The sequence below is a fragment of the Pagrus major genome, chromosome 11 (genome assembly GCF_040436345.1).
Source record: "Pagrus major chromosome 11, Pma_NU_1.0".
NCBI lineage: Eukaryota > Metazoa > Chordata > Actinopteri > Spariformes > Sparidae > Pagrus > Pagrus major.
The window spans coordinates 13,160,602-13,181,140 of NC_133225.1; the positions used below are offsets into that span (position 1 = coordinate 13,160,602).

General features: G+C 39.9%; 1 protein-coding gene across 1 annotated transcript; it reads right to left on the reverse strand.

Annotated features, from left to right (window-relative positions):
- Positions 1–111: 111 nt before the first annotated feature.
- On the reverse strand, positions 112–12,850 carry plin3 (perilipin 3). Its single transcript, XM_073476183.1, has 8 exons — positions 12,721–12,850; positions 6,640–6,729; positions 6,227–6,422; positions 5,247–5,329; positions 4,506–4,737; positions 2,216–2,556; positions 1,735–1,953; positions 112–1,365 (listed from the first exon to the last, which is right to left on the reverse strand). Exons 2-8 carry the CDS (start codon positions 6,706–6,708, stop codon positions 1,225–1,227), a joined length of 1,281 nt encoding a protein of 426 aa, XP_073332284.1. The 5' UTR covers positions 6,709–6,729; positions 12,721–12,850; the 3' UTR covers positions 112–1,224.
- Positions 12,851–20,539: the final 7,689 nt, after the last annotated feature.

Here is a 20,539-nt window from a genome sequence, read left to right on the forward strand (position 1 = left end):
CTCAGCATCGATTCAGCCTTCAGTCAGACGGGCCAACACAGCAAAGTCCACCAGCCCACCACAACAACAGCACAACAACACACTCGGGAATAATATTAATGTACTCCGGGGTGACACTGACACTCGGCTGTGTCACGCTTTTATTGATATGTTGGCTCGTTGACAGATCACAAGCTGCTTCCACACACTCAGACACTATATATTGGAATTAAAAGGGCAAATCTAACTCTCAACTCTGAATGTCATTACACAGACTTTGACAGTTGACTTGACACCGATATGAAAACCTTTATTTCTGAGATTATAATGCAGAAAAAAAAAAATGTCTGAAGTAATTAATAATTATTATATCATTTTTAATTACTGAATTCCCAGTGAAGTTTACAGTTTCTGTGCAGTGATACAGTTTATTGTTAAAGGTGCAGTATGTAAGAATTTGTTGTTGCAACTTTACATTTGTTTTGGTTGGGTTTGTCTTGTCGCAACACCGTGCTTATGCTCTGGTTAGGTTTAGGCACAAAACACTTGGGGTTAGGGGTAGGAAAATATAATGTTTTGCCTGAAGATACCTGTGTTGGTCACCACAAGGCTGGACATGTCCCAAGGTCTTATTGAAAACATTCTGTTGATAACTTTGAAACATTCAAAAAATTTAACTCAACTAAAATTCTTACATACAGCACCTATAAACTGTAAAATATCCTGCCTCCGTCACACATCTTTCATACAGTGTTTGATAACCACAATTGAGGATTCAATGCAAAAAAAAAAAAAAAAAGTATTTCTGCTGATATATCGATGCAGGAATCCCCCCTAATATCGGCATCTGCCCCGGAAGTCAAGTATTGGTTGGGCTGTATTAATGAGTATTTGAAACAAAAGTACAGGCACTTACATAGAATCCTCATGAAATGTAAAAATACTTTTATCCCTTGCTGGATAAATAATAAAGTGCACAAATGAAATATAAAATCTGTAAGGCCACAGGTCAGAGCTTTAAGGCATAATTAAATTCCATTAACTTCTACATCAAAATGTAGTGTCACCAGCTAATAAGTTTAAGTTTAAGTTTAATAAATTTAGTGCATCATGAAGAAAACATGATTTCATGAATTGGAGTCCTCTTTCATTAAAGCAACCACATGTATTATTTAAAAAGGTCGATCTACAGTAAACACTGGTCCTCTTTCTGCATATTGATTAACTCATGAAACACACCAAAGTCTAGTTGTGTGGTCCGCTCTGCTCCATCGCCACATCTCCCTCTGCCTTCTCAGTAATCTGAGGGGCAAAAGGTCCCACCAGCCAGTTGAGTGGTGTGTTGTTTAGGAGATACTCCATGACACCATCCAGAGACTGCTGAACCTGGGAACAAGCACATACTAGTATTACTTTCAACAAAATTCACTAACTCACAGCCAAAAATGTTTTCTTTATTTTGGCGAGGCAATGAGTTAATATCTGTACATTACTAAATACAACATAAACTTGACTGTCCTAGTTTCATAAATGCGTATGGATGAGCAGACACTCCTGAGAATAGATGTAAAAATGCTTCTTAATTCCTTTTCCTCCGACTCTGCGGCTGTTATTTAAGCACCCATAAAAATGTAATAGAAGGCCTAACTGTGCTAATCAACAATAAAATAACATTTCGGGCACTTATCTATATTTAGCTAAGCTGATGCTGCAAAACAAAACACTGCGCTATAGACAGTGTTGTGCAATTAGTACCTGGGTCAGGTGGTGACGACTCCGCTCCAGAAGGAGGGGTGTGATGGTGCTGGTGTTCCCCAGAGAGGTGTACAGCTCTTCAGCTGATCGCCTCGCGCTGGTCAGCTGGTCCTGGACTGCACCTGGCAGACCCTGAGCACTTGACACCACGTTGGAGCACGATGACCTCAGCTGGTCGCTCATACCACGTACCATGGAGAGGGCCCGCCACTCCAGCTGCTGTAAAAAGACAGTTGAATTTGAATATTAATTGATGCTCCCTATTCCCTTTCCTTTCTTCGGCCTAAGTAGTTTCCCCATCCCTTTCTAATTCTGATCACATAATGTAACGCCACTCCTGTCCAAAATGAATCTTTGGGCATTACAAAACAATATCAGTCTCTAAAATGTGAGTCTGATTTAGTGCTGAATTTATGGACTCTAGTTCTCATCCCAAAAATAATCTGGTTAGAGACCAATTCGCAAATGCTTCAGCCCTGACCTCAGCCTCATCCTTGGTCCCATCTGGCTCTGACTCAGTCTGTCCACCTCCAGCCTGCTTCTCCTTCCACTCTGTCCAGCGCTGCAGCAGCTGCTCTGAGGCTCCTCCTATCTGGTTACTGGCGGTACCCAGACTGGTACGGGCACTCTCTAGCAGGTCCAGAGTGCTGGTAATCTGAGCCACTGAGGCATAGGTGGTATCCCTGGCATGCCGTGCACGGACCAGGGACTGCTGTAGGGCCCGCTCCTGTACTTTGGCAGAGAGTTTCCCCAAGCGGACGAAGTAGCTGGGGCTGGCCAACTGGGTAGTCACCTCGTTGCCGGCAGGTTCAGCCACTGCGGCTGAAAGACGAGAGTGTTAATCTCATATATTTTCAAAACAGATGTTTTGTGTAAATGGGCTAACAAAACTGTTAAACATTCAGATGTGAGCACAAACAGTGGTTTAGTGATAGATGGAGGCACAATTACCTCCTGCTAACTGTGCCAACTGGTGCATCTGTTGCATGTCGGGCTACTTGACTCCAACAGGGTTAAAGCACATCTGCTTAGGCGAGACAAAAAGACTTGGGAGCCTCGTTACTCCCCCAAGTCATCAATCTGTGCAAGTTAAGGGAAATGCATAGTAACACCATCTCCCCGTGCCTCTTTTAAAAGCCACTTTGGTGAGTCAGGATGGCCTCTGCCACAGCAACCACCGAACAAATCCCAACTCCCCAGAGTTCTGCCATTATGGACACTTTCCTTCTGTCGCTGAATACAGTTGCATCTTTTTCACATCCATAATCAGAGAAGAGGATGGCCTCCTGAGTATTACTGCTATACTGGAGTATGGCAGGTTGTCACGATAACATGACATCACAGTAGCAGGTGTCAAAGCTGTGAGTGTTGGAAATTGTAAGTGCTTTTTGGGCCAAGTTCACGGAGGGGAAGCTCATTGTAATGTCCTGCCTCGCTCTCTATGAATAGCATCAACCATTCATGTGGTTGGATCCAGTCACTGTAGGAATTTAACACTTTCGTCATGATCATCTTGCCACATCACCTTGTCTTGCCTTTATAATGATAACGTATTTGTACAGTCTCAGCAAATTTTCTGTTTGATCTAACATCAGTGAAGCACGCATACAGTATTGGCTACTGACTGTCATAGTAAATTCCAAATCCTTCATGCATATCAAATATGGAATAAATGATGTTTAATTAAATGGCAGTAATGCCCACTAAAGTTTAAGCTGTATGAAATTAGGCTTGGAGTAATGTAAGGGATATAAGGCTAATTATTGTGCTTAAACCTGAAAATGTTCCTCTTTAAAGCAAAACTGCAGCATTATTAATGCTTACCTGAAAGTAGATGGGATACCACTGCCATTGTTGAACTATGTATAAGTATCTTATGATTTCAAGTGCAAATTTAAATCAATATTGTGAAAAGAACAAAAGAGGGGTAAAAGAGGGGTTAAACATGGGGTTAAGGTGGTGTAGCAGATCTCGAATGGCATCTTAAGGAATGAAGCAAAAGTGACTGCTCGTTTTTATGAAATACTGTACATTAACACGGTGTATAGGATTTAGAAGGATCAACCGTCAGAAATGGAATATTATATTCTTAATCAAGTTTTTTAATTAGTTTGTAATCACCTAAAACTAAGAACCTTCCACAGAGTCAGCTATGATGTGAAGCCCGGAACAGACAAAACCAAACACTGGCCATTCACGTTCTTCATCTCACTGTAGGGGAGCGTGAGACAAGTGGTTTTTCCCTGGTTGCAAATTGCAAACTCACTGCGAGATACCACTAAATCCTACAAACTGGACATTTAAAACATATGGTTGCTTGACAGATCTTAAAATTCAAGGACTATCAATCAATGAAAACAAAATCTAATTGAAAAGTACTTTGTCTCTATTTAACTTTTGTCGACATCAGCATTATAAATTAGGCAAAACTGAAATGTTTTTCTACTTTTCGTCATATCTGTAATAAAATGTGAATATATCTCAACTTTATATTCCCAAAGACATTAGTGCCTGGATCTTCATGCCGAAAATTTCTTCCGTATCTTTTCAGCTTTATTGTAAAAGTGGGAGAAAAGCTAATCTACTTATTTACAATTCTGGCCACTCGTCGTCCTTAATTAATTAATTCCAACTGCAGCCTTGTTTCAGCTTCATTTGATCCAACTGTCAAAACACACCTGCCTATACCTCAGCAGTAGACATATGGGATTATCACCTCCTCTGGTTTTTATGGACTGATTATGCTTTCCACATTGAGGATAGCTACTGACCCAGTTCCCTCTCAGTGAGTGGCAGGTTCTGGTCAACCCAGTCCTCGGATCGGCTCAGGGCCAGGCCCATCCCACTGCTGACCATCTGGCCCATCCTGGTGCCCATGGCGGTGATGATACCTCCGCTGACTGCTGCCCGGGTCAGCTCGACACCGCCCATCACAGCCCCCACCACGGCGTCTTTGGCCCCTGCCACCGACTGGTACACCATACCCACTGTGTCCGACACCACCTGAGGAAGACGGAGACGATGATGTGCCGTGCTCAGAGCGTTTTGGTGGGGACAGATATGACATTTGAGACAATTTGACTTACAAGGAGCAGTTCAGAGAGTAAGTGACAATGCAGGGTGCACTAGTATGAGAAGTAAAAACAATAAGGTGGAGGCTGGGGAGTGGTGTTTTATCCATTCATTTCTTTTTGTAGGACGCCCCTGAGGGTTGTTTTTACCGAGGGGTAACAGTGACTTGCTATTGGATATCGCAAAGAGTAAACATGGCTCCTATGCTTACATTGAGTGTGATATAACATGCAGAGGGCCCGGTAATGATACGAGCTATGTTTGAAGGGTCTTGAAATTTGTGACTACTGCAGTCATTTGATGCAGGAATGAATTCCCATTTTACAAAAGCCAGATGTAAGTGGGTGTTGGTGGGTTTTCTCTCCGGTGTGAAAAGAGTATAAATAAATGAGGGTCTGAAATTGATTTTTTTTTTACAGAGGCATGGTTTTCTATCTCACCTTGTCTGCAGGTTGGTGAAGAATAGGCAGCTTCTCTTCCATCTTGTCCAGTCCTTTCAAGGCGTACTCATTTACTGTTGCAACTGAAACAAGCACACAACAGAAACTTTAAAAATTTAAGAATACGATTGTTTTCTCGCTGCTAAATCTATCAGCGGGAAGTATTACCAAGTACTACAAACAGTTACCCCTTGATTCCACTGGGCACGTCTGTGTTACCCGCCATATGCCATGCTGTTTTGTTCCCTTCTCCACATGGCTTCATATGCCACTGGGAGCATTTCAGAAGTGGAGCGTCATGCCTACCTGCTGTTGTTGGGTAGCTCAGATTGTCTTTATTTCATTCATGTATTTCGTAATTTTTCATGATTTTTGTGCTCCTACTGTGGCTGAGTAGGCTACATGGTTTATTTGTTCTGTTATTTGTCTGTTTTAAGTGTTAATTGTTAATATTTCCAACTTTGTTGTGCTGTAGATCCCGAGTCTGCACAAGGAGTTTTATTTTGAAATTTGACAGGATAGATGATCCTGTTCCGCCTTCTGATTTCCTGTCTGGCTCCATCTGTTCTGTGCAGCTTGACCCTGCTTTGGTCCGCTTCTATCAAAAATAGACTCGGCGCATATTCACCAGGACACTGCTATAACGTGCCATGACGCAGCCTTTGGAAACAAGAGCACTGTCTCGAACAGCCGCGATTAGCTACATCGACCATAATGCGGCAGAGACGGGCCAAGGGGAATCTGGGGGTAACCGTTGAATTGAAAGCATTCTAAAGATTAAAATGACACTTCCAACAAACATACTGAATTTTCTTTTTGAGGAAGACTTACTTTCATTCTTGTAATATTCAAGTACCAAGTGATACGTCACACCTTTTAATATGCAGCAAACTTGCAAAATTCTTTCATACTGCATTACTATGTTGTTAATATATGTGCCGTCACTGCACATATATTACATCATAGAGAGAAGAACCTACGCTGTGGTTCTATAATGTCCAAGAGGGGCTTGGACCCGGTGTAGGCAGCTGCCCCCAGGGTTTGGACACCACTCTCTGCCACATCCATCACTCCCTTCAGCAAGGGCACGTTGTCTTTGGTGGTACTGTAGGCACTGGAAACCACCCCGCACGCTGAACTCACCAGAGGGAGATTACTCACTCGAGACACAACATTCTACAACAAAAAAACACAAATAAAAACATTACTGTGAAAAGACTAAATGTGTAATACAGTCCTGACTATGTAAAGAAAAGCTATTTTCAGCCGTCTGGTAGGAATAATGATTTATACCCCACAGTGGCTTATCAACATGAAATCCTAAACTTCAAATGAGTTCTTAATACGCCTCAGTTTTGTAATAGATGTCACTTTGGGTCACAGTGCTCCTCACCTGCTGGTCTCCATTAGCTGGTTCTGCTGCTGCAGCTCCAGTCTCATTAGTTTTCCCGCTGTCTGCCATGGTGACTGCTGGATTCAATCTCTGACATAGAATACAGAGTGTCAGAAACACAGATTCACCTCACATTGCTCGCTATGCATGATGAAATAAATCTCCCTGTCTGATTTTTTTTTTTTGTTTAAGTGGTTGATACAATTTATCTTGCAGAGAAGTAGTGTGTCTTATGAATTTAGAATTGGAAAGGCTGTCCTGTCATATGCTTAAATAATATAGGCAGCTAGGCAACTCAACCATGTTAAATTCATTTGTCAACACTATGATGCAATGAGGATGAAACTGCCCTTAGAAAAACAAAATGGTGCAGCCAAGCATACAATTCAAGTCTCTATGGCAAAGCTGAATGACTTTCTTTCTTGTTAACCACCCACAGCTATATTTTTGCATTTTTAAATTATATGGCATCCTGAAGTAATGAAATCTTGACATCTGAGGCTGGGCATTATTTTGAATTTGTTAATGAAACGAGGGATTAATGTTTGGTGAATAATGTGTAGGATAAGCATCTGGGGGTTTTCTTGAGTTGACTTCTAGATCTAATGACATTAACACTGAGGAGTAAAACATGAACCTACAGTTTCATGATTATCAGGCAAATTTCAAGTTAAAATCATATCACAGAATGTCAGAATAATAGCCTGACACGCTAAAAGCACGTCGTAATGGCTGAGGTAAGTTTTCAAGTACCCTGGAGTCATTGAGGATATAGATTTGACATGTTTTCTGTAATCTTTTTCTGTATAGGCTCCTCCCTTTTTTCCCCACAGCCTATTGTAGTATTACGTATTACAGGGTCAAAAAGTCTAGAGACCACTGGTCAAGATACTTCTATTTTGCATGTTTTTAAATCTAATAATATTTTTTTTCATTACAAATGATAATAATATCAACTTAAAAAGTTGAGTTAAAAGTTTCTGAAAAAAGATTGGCCTGTCCCCCTTTTGCTCAAATGCAGCAGCATGCAGTCGAGCTGGCATGGACTGGACGAGTCTGTGTTAAACCGGATGACTCACCTTATGCCAGCATAACAGTGATCCAAAGAGTTTCTTGTGATGTCACAGGATGCTTGGCTTTCTCAGTTTTGTGGAAAACTGTCAAATCGTGCTGAGATAACGTGAGTCATCAGGTATTGCACAAACTTGTGGTGTCCATGCCAGCTCGAGCACATTCAGTCATTAAAGCAAAAGGGGAACACGGACAAAGATGTTATGAAATTAATAGACATTTTTTTTAGAGATCCAACTTTTCACTCAAAAATCGTGGTCTCAGTCTTTTAGACCCTACTGTCTATTTTCTGCAAGTTGTGTGCATGTGAACATTTCTCTCATCTCATCTCATGTTATTTATATTTTGTATATTTACTGTCTTAAACTGGGCCCAGTGTGTGACCCTGACCCAGGGGAACCCACTGGTTGATGCTGGTCTGGTTTTTCTGTAATTTTCTGTCTGCAAACTCTGGCACAAGAATTTCCTATGGGATTAGTAAAGTTTTATCTCATCTTATTTCATCATTAAATTATTTTCTATTTGTTTAACCTGTCGTGTTATGAGCTGGGTCATGTGATTGCCTCTCATTGGCTGTTGCGACTGCAGCCCAACCAATATGCTGGTTGCCTGATATTATCGGCAGATATTGGCCTATCAAGAAATATCTGCCGTGGCATGTATGTTGTCTCATATGTGCCGATACGAAAACCACTTTTGAGGGATCGCTGCGCGTAATGTGTGTATATCAGATGATACATAGATGTTTTCAAAGTCAGTCTCATGTGGATGAGTCAAAAGACTTATTTCTTACTCTAGGTTTATTAAAAGAAACTGATAAGTGTTGGATCAAGATGTCAGAAGTCAAAACACGAACAAGCCCTGCTCAGTTCTTCCATTTAGCTGAACACTTCAACTTCTTAAAATGTGTACAGTGTCCTGTAACACTGCTGTTTTCTCAAGGTGATTCTTGCTTCAAGGCGATGATTGATATGACATGAAGGGAATACAGACATGATAAATTATGTGAAAATATTCTGGGGGCCCAGAGGTGAGTCTAATTTGAAATTATAGATCGGAGTCAAGAGAAAAACCATGAATATTGTTAAGAACTGTGGACCACTAATGCTGGTGATTGATTGTTCACAAGCTCACATGAAAGTATGCAGAGAAAATGGACCCCGACGTCATTTATATCAAGTGAATCAAGTAAAAGTGAAACATTAAGCAATACCGCTCTTCTACTAATGTAAAATATTACTTTAAATGAAAACCAAAAGAAAAGAATTGCTCAAGTGAAATACTACCCTACTGCATTAATTAATAAAGTATTGCAGAAAATAAAAACTAAATAAATTACATTTTAACGGTCACAGAAATGGGTGAAATCCATAATTTATTCAATCAATTGTCCAATTATATCCAGTTCCTTTTCTTCTTGAAATAAAGAGGAGAAATCATACTTCATATTTAAATCAGCATAAATCAATGAGTGAATGTCTGGATAAAATCCTCTATCCTGTTATACTGTATGTAATGAAAGTCTAACAATTATGTCTTTTATCGATTAATCTTCCATTTATTTTCTGTATTAATCAATTCAATGTTTAAACCATAAAATGTGTTTAAAAAAATAGTGAAAATGGTCTTCACAGTTTCCCAGAGTTCAAGGGGACAAACGTTTCAGTCAGTTCAACAATATATTAAACTCATTATCGTAGTGGACCATCAAATATTCACATTTGAGAAGTTGCACTTTGGCTTTAAAAGCAACTTCAATAATTAATTAGCATTACTGCTTGCTGTCAATCCAGTGCATTACATTAGTTTCAATTCTAATGTAATGTATGTATATCACAATATTGGTATACTGGATGTAATGCATATCAGATTATGATGTCATTGATTGAGAATCTGCGTATGGATAAATTAACCCTAAACCTATGGGAACAAGGAATGAAGAGAATTCATCACATTGATGCAAAAATCATAATTTTTCCAATATTACCACAAAGCCGTCCTGCGTATTGATTTGCACCATTGCTTACAATAGCTTAATACAACCAAACATATCAAATGAACAGGAACGGTACAGACAAAATTCTGATGGTAGACAAATTTATAATACCCATGCAGGGCTAAAATGATTAGCCATGAAATTTTTGTCTAAAGGCAAAATGCTAACCATTATCTCATTCCAGCTTCTCAATTATGAGTATTTGCTGCTTTTCTTTTTCATATGCGATGGTAAACTGAATATTATTATGATAGTAAATAAGTGTGGATTTTCATTATTTTCTGATGTTACAGACCAAACAATTAATCAGGAAGATAATTGGCAGATGAAATGAATAGCGAAGACAATGAAGAGATGCAAGTGAGGCAAGCAAAGAGGGACGACAGCTGATCAGAGAGAAACTTTTGCAGCAAAGCATCTTTTCCTTTTCCTTCTAGTGCTCACAACATGTGGACGACATCTGTTTGTGTTCTGACAGATGGCGCAGGGAGACATAAGTGGAGTCCACCTGTATTTACTGGAACACTGGTAACAAGTGTTTGCCACGCTCGACCTGATGTATGGGGCAGACAGTCAAAGAAGGACATGGCCTCTGTGAACATACTGCTGGGGAAACATACAGCAGTTGGGCGAGGAGTGCAGCCAACCAGCTGTAACCTGTTGGCAGGATGTAGTAAATGCTCAGGTAAATTAGGCTACACATCCACCTGACAGGCGGAACTGCTTACAGAGAGACGAGCCTCACATCCAGCAAACGACACTGAAACCAAGCAGATTCACCATGTCTGACCTTTATACCACTGTTTCATATTTCACAAATTCTTTCATATGTCTGGGTGAATAAAATTCTCTACATGAACTGTGGTGTTTCGGACAGCCTCTCTGGGCTCTGTGTGATTGCAAATTGCATTTTGTTGCGACAGCTTGGTTGAGCAACATGTTTTTTTTTTTTAAGTCTGAGAGGCAGTTGATGAGATCTTCACTGGCTTTATTACAAAGCAAAGTCTAACACTATACTCTGTGCTATCAAGTGTGAGATGAACCCTAGATAATTGTCACAGACACAGAAAATATTATGAAGAAGGCTGTTATGCAACACAAAAGCTGTGTTAGACTTTCAGAAATAATCAGCTCCCTGACAAGTGATTCCAGCAGAGCACTCGTAAAAAGGCTACGCAGCCTCTGCCTATTGCGTTGTAAGACTATTTGTCACATATTCAAAATGTTGAGCCACATCACCCCTGTCAGAGCTGACCCACGTGTATGTGACCTTTGATATAATTGGACATGCTGGTTTATCTCCAGGAAACTATTGAGACACTTGCCAGAGAGGACAAAAGAGAGATCAGTGACAACAGTAAAGAGCTAGGTTCTTCAACGTGGAGCTATAATATCAGCAAATCATCCGTAGGGTTGGGCCGATAGGTGATGCCATCATAAAAGGTGGCGTATGTCAACAAGTTTGTTGCTGCGCAATACACTCCATATGTCTTCATGTCCTGTTTATTATTTTCTTATCAAACCTGCCCAGTTAAGTGAACTCAGGATGCTCCGTTACATTGACGGCAGCGGTGTTTCTGTTAGTCACAGCTGCCAACTGAGGTGATCTACTGGACAGATTCAAAAACTTTTGATAAGTATGAATCATTTACACACCAAAATATATAGGTATTGGGCCCAGGTTTAAAAATACTGGAATTGCCCTTTAATGTTCTCTGCAATCAGGTGGATAACAATACGTGCATATATTGGTACAGGCATTAGGGGCCAAATGATAGGACTTTTTCCAGACCGATACCGATTATTAGAAATCAAGAAGACTGGAAAATGATATTCATTTGTGGGAAAAAATCTCTTTGTGTCAAAATACTTCACTGTTCTTAAGTACACTTTTGAGGTATTTCCATTTTCTGCTACTCTATACTTCCTCTCCACTACATTTATACATTAAGTAACTAGTTACTTTGCAGATTCAGATTATTCAGTGTTCACAGGCTATTCATTGTGATGTGTTATCAGTCATATATTGTTGCGGGCGGGACTTTGTGTGAGAGGATGTTGCATCAGAGCCAAAGTTGCACATTTTAAATTAGTTTAATTTATCGGCAATCTGATAGAAAAATCATCTATACCAATAATCGGAAAAAGCTGAATATCAGCCCTGATAATTGGTCTACCTCTAATCATCACCCACAATTGGCCAGAACGAGTTTGACAATATCGGCAAAAATCCAGTATCATGCATTCCTATTCTTACATGTTTCAACTTTATCTATAATAGTGTAGACCCGGGTCAGTGAGATTAATTTGCAGGGGCTGAAAAGCACCCAATATTAATATTAGGGTCTCCTGAGATGATAAGAGGAAAATGAAATGTCACACACAATTATGTCTTTATTTTTTGTGAATTATTAAGATAGTTTAATTTCTTCAGGTCACTTTAATCCATCCAATGAAGCAACTTGAGCTGAATGAAATGACAACAGCTCATTTCCACACACAAAAAAGGTCACAAGTAGAAGTTGCTTCATTTTCAGGGGTTAATGTCTGAGCACGATATTATATTAAGCAAAGAGCCCCTTTCACACCCATTGGAATAATAAGCAGCCCTCTTACATGACATGGTAGGATGATTTCCCAGCCCACAGAAACCCACGTTAGGCTGTTTTCTAACACAACACTGCGACCTTTCAATGTAAAGTACACAGCAGCTTTCATTTCTGACAGTTGATGAACTTTGCCCCAGATGAAGAGCTGTGAGTAATAACTTGAGCAAACAACAGCCCTCTTTTAATCGTTTCGTCCCAATAAATCATAACTTCTGGTCACTCCTCGATGTAAACACGCACAGTGAAGTATCCACAGCCGTCACAGGGAAGTAAGCTAACACTGACCATTAGGTTAAGTTTAGCTACTTAACGTACACAACAAGTCACGTTAGCTAAGCTCAGCGACGCGCCTAGAAGTTGAGGATTGATTTAGAAACAAAAACAGAGCAGTCAAACCTCACTGACCTCACTGGCAGCCTGTTGTTCCTCTGTCCTGCTTTGACCTGCGGTGTATTGTTGGTTAATGGACCCGTCCTGCCCTCAACGAACCGCTCCTGATGCCCGACTTTAGTATGGACAGAGAGGCGGGGCTGTGGGCGTGTCCGAACAAACTTTCAACCAATCAAATGACAGCAACACGGAAGTGACAGTCTGTGGGCCACACATGGGCCACATCTGTTGTCATCTGGAACAGATTAATGTAAGTGAACTTCATACACATTCGTACACAATTATAACCCTGGCAATTTTATTTTATGTTTTTATGGTGCCTATTTTAAAAGATTTTCTTCTGTCTGATCAAGGCAAAAATTCATAGATTGTAAATTAAAAATAGCCTAAAGATGGGTGAATTTAATTAGTGTTGTCAGCAGTAGTGTAGACTTAATTAACTACTAATGTACATACGGTCATACTGTACATACTGTAAACACTGAACATACTGCATCCACTCTCAACACTGTACATACTGTAAGTTACACCACCACTAATGCTATAGTACTTGTATTTGCACTTTCTGTACACAATGCTATTCTTTTGCACTACTGGTTAGATGCTAACAACATTTGATTGGCTTTGTTCCTGTACTCTGCACAATGACAATAAGGTTGAATCTAATTTAATCTTAATCTAATCTAACGCAATTTATATGTGTTTTGAAAAAACAGTTGAAAATGTGTAGATTCATATAAAAAGAATCCCTCTCAATCATCATGTATGATCAGCTACAAGTGTGTGGCAGTGTCTTTATCTGCAGAGGCCCTGCACACTGCCTCTATTTTACCATTTTGCTGTGTACGGGACATTTCTGAGCATCAACCTTTGGGCAGAACTGGATAAAAATGAGTCATTTAGACCCTTTAATATGTAAAATTAGGCCACAGATTCAAAAACACCAGCATTACCCTTTCAACAAGCATCCAAGAGGAGCTATAGAGCTGGGGAATGGTGGCACAGACAAATCCTACTCATTCTGCCTTTAACATAATGTTTGTCTCTTTAAGTAACTAAGAAGTAACATCTGCTGCAACAACTTTACGCTAGCAGGGTTTAAAATTGTAAATATTGTTCAACTGAAAACTAAACTTTTGCTTTAACAGAATGCTTCATGAATGATTTCTCATGTATGATATGTCTCAAGAATAACTGGACCACAAACTGTTTGACACATATAAGCCTTTGGAACCTGAATTTAGGTCATGGTGTGTAAGAAAGAAGCCACTGAGACCTCAAAAGAAATGGTAAAGAAATCATTTTTTTGCATTCTTCTTCACCTTCATTCCTTCCCTGTCTTCTTACTCTTGCTTATCTCTTTGCAAATTACACTCATTTTCCTGCAGCTCTTCCATATGATGAAGATTGCTTGCAGTCTGACTTTGCATTTTACCTTCTGGATCTGTCTTTTTACTTCTCCTCTGAGCATCCATCCTCAGTTTGCTCACACCTTCCTCGTTTATTGTGGCCATGTAAAATCTCCTAATCTTCATCATAGATCTTTTTTATAAGCTGGCCTGTTTCCTTTTCACAGTTCTTCCTTTTCTTGTGATGTAGCACCTATCAGTATTTGTCACAGTGTTTTTCTTAATCTTCTGTCAGGATCTTTTACGTCACCTCGCCTCTCAGCATACATCATCTGTTTGCTCATACCTTCCTCGTCTATAGTGGCTCGTTGAGTCTCCTCATTTTCATCCTTAATTTCTCTAAAAGCTGACTTTGGTTTTTATGAGGATTTTCCCCAAAACGCACATTTTTTTCACAGCTCTTCCTTTTCTGAAGGTGATGTAGCACTTATGTAGCACTTATCCCTATCTGCCACTGTGTTCGTCTCAGTCTCCTGTCCCCCTTTGTATGTACTCTCCATCTCATCCCAGGTGTTTTTATTTATCTCTCTCGCTCGCTTGTCACCCTCTTTTGACTCAGACGGGGCGAAAATATCTTTCTGGTCAGGATCTGTTACCTCTACCTTTGTTTCACCTTCCCTCTCAGCATCCATCCTCTGTGTACTCATACCTTTCTCATCTATATCGGCTATGTTAAGTCTCACAACATCAGCACAGTTGTCCTTATTTTTCTCTTTCACTTGCTTTGTCATCCTTTTCTGAGTCAGACAGGGATAACATCTTTCTGGTCCTCCTCCTCTTCTCTCTCTGACAACAGTTCATCTGTGTCAGTATTTTGTAGCTGAGGGACAGACAGACAGACTAAAAGACAGACAGACAGACTGACAGATATAAAAAACCCTCGACAAATACTCGAAACTGCCTCTGTGATCATTCAATAGGTGTCTCCTGAACCACATATTGCCATGACGACACACACACACACACACACACACACACACACACACACACACACACACACACACACAGACTCACAAACTGAAAACATTACCAGCCGATGCTGTCATGGCTGGTAATCAAATAAGTTTTCTAACTCGCCCACACAAGGTGGCCTTCATCACCGACTGCTGCTTCCATAATGTCATCCTTGCAGATATACTTAGGAAAAACTGGACGATGTCCAGTGAGAATGACAAGACAACCTGCCGTGCAGCCCATCATAAGCTGGTGATGACATTTACATTTACATTTACTTCCAGCTCCTGTAGCACATGAAATATCAGTAATTCATGCATGACTTCATGTTTTTACCTGTAAAAAGACTCCTCTCATCTCACAGCAGATGCCATCACCCCCCTACACTGAAGATCCTGTGGCAGCAGATGTTTGATGACAGCTCATTTCAGCTGATTGGACTTCTTTACCTGTCCTAGAGCCTACAACAGCCAATTAATTAACAGCCAATGGTCGTGTTGACCAGTGCCCCCGTCCTTCTTCTTTTTCTTCTCTCCTGAGTCACTTACACACCAGCCTCCGTATGATTGATGCATCACGTAGCCAATGAGATTTCAAATCTAGTAATATATAGTTTATATCAGTTTGTAAAGCCTCTAAACTTGGAAAGTATGCAAATGAAATAGGCTGTTTTTCCACCTAATCAGTTGTTTTTGACTATTTTATATGCACAAAGTTACTTCAATAAAGAACTTAAAATAAGTTACTCTCAAGCAGGGGTATTTTGAGGTCACAAACTGGCATCTTTTTTGCCAGGCGCCTGGATGTTTCCTTAGAAAAACATGTGTTAATTGCTCATTTTTAGGTGATATTATTATCTAACTTGAACTTGGACCATGTAAGACCATATGATGTGAACCCATTATGTTTTCCAGCTAATATGGGGCAGTCACAGGTCATCTGCAGGCTTATTTTTGCATTGAAAAATAAATATTGCGAGAAAAATTAATAAATAATTCAATGTGTTCAAGCTCCTATAGATTAATGCCAGAGGCACTTCCAGAGCTTTGTTTGTGAGAAAAAAAATCAGCTTATAGCCTTTCAAAAGAGCCCAACACCATGTTTGTACTCCTAATGTTTCAACAACAGCTGTGTATTTACCATGGGCTAGAGTGGGATAGGTTCATGTATTGCCTCTTGCATGATCTGGTGTGTAAGCCGTTAGAGAATTAACAATAAATAACCCAGTATAATATATAGCTATTAACATAATATATTACACACATGAAGAAATCCTTACAATAGGTTATAACATTTATTAACCATCTATAAACATGTATAAATCATTCACTACTGGGATTAAAACTGTTTATAACTACATTACAGTGTTGTATCAGATGTGCATAGAAAACATCAATTAAATACTTATTCCTGGTGGATCACATGTGATGCTGATTGCGATTGTTAACTTTCCTCACGCTGTGTATAAAATCAGCTGGCTGATATGTGCTGAAAGTCAGGCAACCATGTTAACTGCAATTGTTGTAGTAAACCCTGAGAGGGCAGTCTTCACCCATTAAGTCAACTCAGACTTTTTTTTCCCCCCTGCAGCCTCACCCACACTGAGCTCAGCTCATTCTCAGTTGCACCCTTAAGATCTTTTTACTGCAGAAGCTCCACAACTATGGAGCAGAGAGTCTTTTCTGTATCAAATATTAAAGATAAAATATTTATAAATCTGCAGGAAAAATAAGGCATGGATGGTAAAGGATGGAAGACTGTAGCAATGGATGCTGCCATTTAATGCACTTTTTACATCAATAAGCTTTCTTCTTCATGTGGCATTCACACACTTTATCATTACATGGCCAGTACAGCGACTTCCCCTGCTGGATGCTGCGTATCATCGCCACTAGAACTCTATCAACGCTCTCTTTTAATTCCAGGAGGATTTTCATTATTCAAGCCATTACAGTTTTCATTATGTGCCCCTTTGTGTTTTCCTAAATGCCTGCACCAGGCTTCAGAGGAAGGCAGACAGATTACCTTTAATGTTGCTTTCAGAAATTCATTAAACAAGACCTGCTGTAGGTGTGTTTTGGCCACGTTTGAAATCCAGGCCGCACTGCAATGTTAAAACACCAGACCGAGGCCGTGAGGGTAAACGGGTCAGAGTGAGAGAAAATAGCATGAGCTGGGGAACATGGTGGTGTTCTTCCTTTCCTCTCTTACTGTTTGATGTGTTTCTGAATGACCAAGAAATTTCTTGGTCATTCAGTCTCAGTCTCACTCTCAACACACAGATCCATGCAAAGCAGTGCCACCACACTTTCCTGCAAAAGAGTTAGCAACATGTGCCCCGAAGGCGCTCATCTGTTCCTGCTTTACTCTTAACTTTGCTTCACTGAATCACTTGATTGAGGCCAAAATTGTTCTGGATATTGAGTAATTGAAGATTAGTAGATAACAGGAGAATCGCTCATCCCTTAGAGGAAAATGATCACTCCACTCCCCCCACCCCCCTTCCTTCCTTCCTCTCTTTTTCCTGCCTGAGGACGTACCTTACACGATAAGAGCAATAAATTGGCAATTTGAACAGATTTTCACGGATGTGAGAGCAGAACCCACAAATCGTATTTATAAAGATTAATGCTGGAGATATTGTGTGCCTTTTACTTTCAGATCATTTGGTAACAATAGAAAAGAGAGGCACTGCGAATAGCACCAATAAATAATGCAAAAAGAGTAAATGAAACATATGCAGTGTAGTATGAGGCACATAGACTTACATACATTCAATACAGCAGCCATTAAACTTGTTAATTAAAACAAATACACCAATTTATAAACAAAATCACTGTAAATTGAGGAACAAATGCCAGAGGGATCATGAAAATCTTTAAGATATTCAAATCCCAGGTGCACATTTAGCCTTTGAAGCGTTTCATGTCGAAGATGAATTGTTTCAGTGAGATATTATTCATCATCAAAGAGCATTTTTGCAAGGACGTGGCCTATGCTAGGCGATGAAAGGAGCAGTACAATTACACTGTAATGAAATCCATTTGCTCTGTTACATGTTTACTATGAAGCCAAGAGTCTCAGGTGTACTGGAGCAGATCACATCACAAACATTTCCTTGGCTCAGCGATTGTTTCACCTTCTGCTCTTCATTGTCAGCAGCCGCCAAAACCGTAGAAATTAGCCTCTGTCCATTACTCGCTGACCAGATCTACTTGGTTTTTCCATTGATGGGAATCTTATTTCCAACATCCTGCAACAAATTTCCGGAGGCTTGCAACACAAGGTATCAGTAACATACAACACAGCTACAAATCATCTGCGGGGGAAACTTGAGACGGACCTTTGCCCTTACTATATTCTGCCCAATAACATATTAATAAGGCATAACCAAGGCTTGGGTAATGCACCAGCTGTGTTGGAGAACAGCTCCATCATGCTGAAATAATAAAGAGATGGGAGGTTGACTTTGAGTCGAATGCCTGAGAGCACGGCATTCATTATTAACATTCTTTCTTATCAGATGTATTGATCAGATTATCATGATCTGAAGCTGCACTGTGGCGAAGCAGAAGTTCCACATGTTGGAAACTATTCCTTTTTTGCTTTCTTGCTGAAAGATCAGAAGGATGAGAGCACTTTCATGTCTTTCATGTTTGCATGTTAACTATGTAGCCTTTAGCTTAGCATAGTATAAAGACTTGAAACAGAGAAAGAGTGATTCTGGCTCAGTCAAATGGTAATTAAAACCCCTATTAGTGCCTCTAAATCTCTCTGATGAACATATTGTATAATGATTGTTTAAACTGTGCCAAAACTAATATGTTAAAACACCAGTTTGCCGTTTTATGGGGGGTTATGTGCCTGAGGACTCAGACACAAAACCACAGAGGCAAGCAGGTATAGGCTAAAGAAACAAAAAGCAAGCTTTAATAAAGTAAGCTGTGATCCAAAGAACAAAACTGGCAGACAGCAAAAAAACGAAAAAGCAGGCAGAGGCAAATCTGAGAACTGATGAAGTACAAATATACAAAAACTAAATAAAGTACAAACCAGTGGAGCACTGGGAACACAGGGACAAAGAGAGAGGATAAGACAGACTTAAACACACAAGGGAGGGAAGGTGCGTGCCATGCCTCCCATTTATCGTCTATGTAAGAAGCTGTGCAATGCATTCTGTTAGCGGAGCGTTATGTTTTGCTCTTCGTTTGCAAAAAGTTGAAATCTTGCTTCTTCAGGTGGGTCGGGCCTGGAACAATGTCTCTGGAAACTCCTAAACAACTATAAATGGCTTGGCTTGTTATTCTCACCTAAAATATCTTCAGAAACACATTCCGCTGATCTATTTCTGTAATGTAAGAGAAAGTTTCCAAACAAAGTTCAGTGTAGGTTCAGTTTGAAATCCCGGAGCAGCGCCTCACGAGTCTCGTTTGTCCAATCTGGTGCTGCCAGTGAGTGAACGGTGACTGTTTCTTGCCGTCGAGCAGTTGCTAGCCAACAAGCGGACACTCCTGGAAGTTACTGGTCCCGACCAAGAAACAGTCAGACAAGTAACTCCCTGAAAAGAACCCCTTTTCTCAAATGATTAAACAAATGAGGTACAACATGCTAATCAGTGAGCTTCAGAGGTGCTGGTAAGTGGATTTTGTTACCTTAAGTTCTTTTACCCTGTTTAAAGTATTTATGCTATGCTAAGCTACCTGGCTGCTGCCTCCAGTTAGGCTACATATTTACTGCACATATATAAGAGTTGTATCATTCTTCTAATCTAATCTAATTCTCAACAAGAGCCCAAAGGATACTGAAAGACAACACCCAAACTTGTATTTGCTGCCGTACCACCAAGCTACAGAACAGCTTCTTCCTTCAGGCTGTGAGACTCTTAAGTTCATCCTCTGCACTCCACTATTTAAAATGAATTTTGAACCTTTTTTAAACTTATAATGAATAAGCATATTTCCTAAAATGTCAAACTTTCAGACCAAAACCAAAATGGACACGTTATATAAAGTTGTTTTCTTGTGCATCGAGGTAATGTTTTTTTAAATAGTTTTTTTCTCAGTTAATAATAAACACTGTATATATTAATTTTCTTGAGTTCAATAATATTGGACACTCTGCAGCTCTCAGGTTTATCTGCCCACGCTCAAAAGGAAAAATATACAAACTTGACTAATTATGTGCATTGCGAGTGTGTGAGAATTGAACATAGCAAGAAAGTATGTTTATAGTTTATGAAGTGGAAGCTGAAAATGAAAGCTCATAAAAGTCATTGACTTTATGCATTAAACTTTTTGCGAGCGCAACAGTCTTTAATCTTTTGAGTAAAATTGCCCTGCGAGGAAAACTTAACCGGCTACAGACGCTTTATGACTGTTGCGCCTTCAGCTTAAAGGATATTGGAAAAGTGATTTGTGGGGAGCCTCTAGCAGACCTTTAAAAACACATAATCTAAAAGATTTGTAGCCACA

Bases quoted from the DNA above. Each gene is read 5' to 3' on its own strand.
- plin3 (XM_073476183.1), bottom strand. From the start codon at position 6,708: ATGGCAGACAGCGGGAAAACTAATGAGACTGGAGCTGCAGCAGCAGAA. The intron at 5,330-6,226 runs GTAGGTTCTTCT...TGCTTGTTTCAG, and splicing joins GGACATTATAGAACCACAGC to TTGCAACAGTAAATGAGTAC. The intron at 2,557-4,505 runs GTCAGTAGCTAT...CTCGTCTTTCAG, and splicing joins ACTCACTGAGAGGGAACTGG to CCGCAGTGGCTGAACCTGCC.